The sequence below is a fragment of the Anoplolepis gracilipes genome, chromosome 17 (assembly GCF_047496725.1).
Source record: "Anoplolepis gracilipes chromosome 17, ASM4749672v1, whole genome shotgun sequence".
NCBI classification, from domain to species: Eukaryota; Metazoa; Arthropoda; class Insecta; order Hymenoptera; family Formicidae; genus Anoplolepis; species Anoplolepis gracilipes.
Genome location: NC_132986.1, coordinates 4,685,651 through 4,690,623, shown reverse-complemented (window position 1 = coordinate 4,690,623; position 4,973 = coordinate 4,685,651). Strand labels below are relative to the sequence as shown.

At 33.5% G+C, this 4,973-nt stretch overlaps 1 protein-coding gene across 4 annotated transcripts; it reads left to right on the top strand.

Annotated features, from left to right (window-relative positions):
* Positions 1-1,980: 1,980 nt before the first annotated feature.
* Positions 1,981-4,727, top strand: Rheb (Ras homolog enriched in brain). Of its 4 annotated transcripts, XM_072909398.1 has the most exons (7): positions 2,677-2,878; positions 2,956-3,081; positions 3,398-3,516; positions 3,698-3,769; positions 3,883-4,090; positions 4,166-4,295; positions 4,398-4,725. In XM_072909398.1, the coding sequence occupies exons 3-7, from the start codon at positions 3,468-3,470 to the stop codon at positions 4,485-4,487; spliced, it is 549 nt and encodes a 182-aa protein (XP_072765499.1). In that variant the 5' UTR covers positions 2,677-2,878; positions 2,956-3,081; positions 3,398-3,467; the 3' UTR covers positions 4,488-4,725. The 4 variants fall into 4 exon arrangements, with proteins under 4 accessions (XP_072765500.1, XP_072765499.1, XP_072765498.1 ...); XM_072909399.1 differs by lacking the exons at positions 2,677-2,878; positions 2,956-3,081 and adding an exon at positions 1,981-2,129 and having other exon boundaries at positions 4,398-4,727; XM_072909397.1 differs by lacking the exon at positions 2,956-3,081 and having other exon boundaries at positions 4,398-4,724.
* The last annotated feature ends 246 nt before the right edge of the window (positions 4,728-4,973 follow it).

Sequence of the window (4,973 nt, the reverse complement as noted above, 5' to 3'; positions counted from 1 at the left end):
TCACTACAAAGCCAGATTTTGCATTTTTGACTCTAAAAAATTTATAATAAATTGATTTCGAATTCAAGGCGCAGCTACACCTGACCGCGGTAACTCTCGCGATCAGCAGCACATTTTTAGAAATTTTATTTCGATCTTTTTCTTAAAAAATCGCTCTGTAGCGACCTGCGAAATATCCTACTAATTACGAATATCACAATTTTATTAAGATTCTCTTTATATTTTGGCTGTAATACTGTTTTTGCGAAACAGTAGTTCGCAGCCGGCCGATAGGAGTCTCCGGATGGGAGTCTATTGATCACGTCGCCAATTGACCAGTTTAAAATGAGGCTCTCTGATTGGTTAATCGTTGCTGATGACCCTAGGCATCGGTCGATATAAGTGGCTGTGGTCAAACGGGACACTCCCGAGTCTCCACAGTGCCTCCTGTCGACCCTTAAAAAGAATGATATAAGCCGGTATTCATAGTCCGTTCTTATCATAGATATATTAAATATAGATCGGGCTTTGTCCCATTTCTACCTTAGATCCCCATGCGTCAAGATAACTGTCAATAGATAACAAATTTTCCTCCCTTGCGCATGCGCATTTGTATATTTCTTTCAGTGAACGATAGATATATGACACATGACAATTGACATTTAACTTTTAGACCGGTATTCATAGTCCGATCTTATATTTAAGAACGTCTTAAGATTCCGTTCAATCAATGAAGTAGCCGCATAGCATCATTTTATTGGTTGAATGAGATCTTAAGACGACCTTAAATATAAGATCGGACTATGAATACCGGCCTCAAAGTGAGTTATTTTCGCGCTGTCAAAATGAGCCGCCGGGAGAAATGCGTTATTGCACATGCGCAAAGGAGGAAAATTTTCCCTCTTTACCCCACTTATCTTGACGTGCAGTAGATAAATAAAGCCTGTTCTATATTTAATATATCTATGGTTCTTATATTCAACCTCGTCTTAAGTAAGGTCTTAAAATTCTATTCGGCCATCTGATTGGCTGAACGTAGTCTTAAATCGACTAAAAACATGTCTTAAGATGATCTTATGGGTCATCTACAATGGCCGTAGAACGCAAGATCGCAAGCAAATTGACCAATGACAGTCAAGCATTTTCGAAAATGCTTGACTGTCATTGGTCAATTTATTTGTGACCTTACGTTCTACGGCTATTGTAGACGAGGCTTTAGGCCAGGACACACAAAAAAACTTAAGCCGTAGACTTAAAGCATAAGCGAATGGATCAATCACGGTCGAGACCTTAAGCAGCCATTTTAAAACGTCAGCAGCGCTGAAAATTCCGTATGGTTGAAATTGTTACGTCTTAAGTTTTTTTGTGTGTTCCCGGCCTTATATACATATAAGAACGGACTATAAATACCGGCCATAGACTTACAAAGTTGATTTAAGGGTCTATCGGAGGCACTGTGAAGACTCCTATCGGCCGGCTGCGAACTACGGATTCGTTTTTGTCGTATTACAGCTAAAATTTAGAGAAAATCGCAATAAAATTGTGATATTTTTAATCAGCAACATTGTCCGCAGGTTCGTAAAGAGCGATTTTTTGGAAAAAAAGTCGAAATAAAATTTTCAAAAATATGCTGCTACCCGCGGATCAAGTGTAGCTGCTCCTTGAATTTGAATTAAATTTATTATAAATTTTTAAGAATCAAATTGCAAAATCCGGCTCTTTACGAACCTTCTAATTTTTATAAAAAATATATTAAAAAAAATTCATAAAGAAATATAACTTTTTCAAAGCTGAAAACGAAAAATTAGAATATGGCTATCTGTATCTAAAATACAGCTAACGAATCAATGTTGGTAGCACCGTTTGCTAAGGAGAGACAATGAAAGACAATAAGTCGTCTTTGTCTCTCTTGAAATGTAATGATGTTTGTACGTATACAGACATACACCAATACATTGAATAAGAATTCATTTCTCAATGTTGGTGACAGTGACGCTGGAATTTTCACGTCGGTCCGGTAGACCCTTAATCGATCTAGCAACTGTCAATAACAACTATCAATTGCTCGACATCATTTGGTTTATCTACAATTCGCCATACTTTTCCCCTTGATTACGTATTTCCGGATTGCATCTATATGAAGAGATAGGGTGCGTTCGGGGAGATACTATTAGCGCTAATAGTATCGTTCTGTCTTTGTTACTCATTAAAAGTTGAAGAACGATAGAACGATGCTGTTAGCATTAATAGCGTCTCCCCGAACGCGTCCATAGTATATAGATTTACGTCACGAATATAGATTAAAAAAATACTAATAAACTGTCTCTACGTGTTGCTAATTTCATATTACATGCAACGTACTATTAAACGTTTTGCCTTTTCGCAATGTTTCACTTCTTAATTAAAGCCATCAAAAGAGAGTATATACTATTTATAATAATGTTATAACACTATAATTAAATTTAATCCTAACTTCTCGTTGATTTCTCTCGCGCATTCTCTTTTCTCCTAAACGAGAATCATCTGGTAGTGACTTTAGACATGAAGGCATATATGACATAGACTGTATACACGTCATTGGCGTCATCTTTTTCTCTCTTCCTCTTTCTCTCTCCTTTTCTCTGTCTTCTCTTCCTCCCTCTCTTTCTCTTTCTCTCTCCTTTTCTCTGTCTTCTTTCCCTCCCTCTCTTTCTCTCTTCTCTCTCTTTCTCTTGTGCTCCCGCTTCGTGCATTGCACGTACGCGTGCGTCCGTAGTACATACGTACGTTAAACAGTGCGTAGTTGGGAACGTTATTTGTTTTTTTTCTTCTGACAAAGTGCGACTTGCAAATTTGTGTTGTCGATTCATGTTGTGATTTCTGGGAAACGTCACTATATCCAGGGGCGTTACGCACCGATGTAAGAGACACTTCCATCGTGTATGCGTATATAGTTCAGTTTTTCTTTTCTCTTTTTCTTTTCTTTTTCTGTCGTAGTATTTTTCACGAGATCGCCACGCAGTAATTGTTAATTCACCGTCAATCGTTAAACCTTTGGACAGTACTACATACGCTTATTGTCGATAACAATGTCGTTCATTAATTGTTTACTATTTCGCTGAAGTAAGTTTGCATCGTCAATAAAACATGTCATGGTCAAAGACAGATTGCCTGTAAATTTAAATAAAAGATGTTTGCGATGCGAGTTTTTATTATATAAATATGACGTATAAACGACGCCGTTCGTACAATATCTTCTGCTGCTTTTCCAGCTAATAATGTTTCCTTTAAAAAAAACCATGTTCTTTATTGCAGTATTGCTCTGATGTAAAAAAAAATAGGGTATAGATTTATTATTGCAATATAGATATAGATATGTTTTAATATAAATATATAATAAAGATACCTTAGTAGTTGCAAAATTTCCTTTTATTTACAGGTTATAGCTGGATTATGCACCAGCTTTTACCAAACATTCTTGCTGCTTTTCAGTTTGTAAATGCTACAACATGCCACCCAAACAGAGGAAAATAGCTATTATGGGCTATAGATCCGTAGGTAAAATCTGAATAATAGATATTACATATTTTTATAGATATTTACAACATGTAATTTCTATAATGAAACATAAGCACCAGCAGTTGCTTTATTATATAATGTTATACATTTATCAACATATTATATTAATTATTTCCAAATGTATGTAATGTTTAAATGGCATATATTTAATTTTTAATAGGTAAATCATCCCTTAGTATACAGTTTGTCGAGGGACAATTTGTGGACTCGTACGATCCTACAATAGAAAATAGTAAGAAATATTTCATTTGTTTATTTTATATTTCAACTTGTAATTTATAAAAGTTTAAATTGTATCTTTTTGAATGATTGAATACTATACTAATATTTTTTTATGTATTGTAGCATTTACAAAAAGTACACGAGTAAATAGTCAAGATTATGAACTTAAATTAGTAGACACAGCTGGTCAAGATGAATATAGCATATTTCCTACTCAGTATTCCATGGACATCCATGGTTATGTCCTGGTATACAGCATAACCAGTGCAAAGAGTTTTGAAATTGTACAAATTATTTATGACAAACTACTTGACATCACTGGAAAGCTTCAGTAAGATATTGATTTTCAAATGGTCACATTTTTGCTCTCATTCAAACTATGATTATAAAATTGTGATATTTGCAGTGTTCCAATCGTATTAGTGGGCAACAAAACAGATTTGTATGTTGACCGTATGATCACAACAGACCAAGGAAAACGCTTAGCTAATTCCTGGAATGCAGCATTTCTAGAAACCAGTGCAAAACAAAATGAGGTATCTTTATTTAATAAGAAATTCACAATTTATTTTAAAATAATGGATTCTCCATTTTTTTAAAGTAAGCTGTGAATTTCTTATTAAATGCGATTTATATAGTCTGTTGCAGATATTTTTCACACATTGCTGATGGAGATCGAAAAAGCCAATGGAAATGTACAAGAAAAATCTAATTGCATTATTTGTTGAATTGCCTGAATTGATGGCATTAACAAAAATGTAAATGTGTAAAACTGGGTAAAAAATATTGGCATTATATCTCTAATACCTTCACACAATCCCACTGACACAAATACAAAAGTGTCAAAAGCGTAAAAGACAAATGCAAATGAAACAATCCAATTACATCTTATCTTTCAATTGTACAATATAAATAATTTAGTTATGAGCATAATAACAATAGATAACATTATTCATACATATAACCATGAAATTACTTGGTTATTATGTTTATAGAATAATTGATATTTTTTCATGTTCTGCTTTATTCTGATTATATAATTAAAACGATAATCTAATATCACTATTTTAATTTATGTTTCATTATGTTTAGTATAGTCTCAAGTAAATTTAATATGTATTAAATTCAGATAATTTAATTAATTTTTTAGGTAAATCTATGAAGTCTTATTTCTTTTCAATACATTTTGATCTTAGATTATGATATTTAGATTT

What these genes read in the sequence shown, in the direction of transcription:
- Rheb (XM_072909399.1), top strand. Translation starts at nt 3,468, where the DNA reads ATGCCACCCAAACAGAGGAAAATAGCTATTATGGGCTATAGATCCGTA. An exon ending in TATGGGCTATAGATCCGTAG is followed by an intron (nt 3,517 to 3,697) that starts GTAAAATCTGAA and finishes AATTTTTAATAG; the next exon opens with GTAAATCATCCCTTAGTATA. An exon ending in CGATCCTACAATAGAAAATA is followed by an intron (nt 3,770 to 3,882) that starts GTAAGAAATATT and finishes TATGTATTGTAG; the next exon opens with CATTTACAAAAAGTACACGA.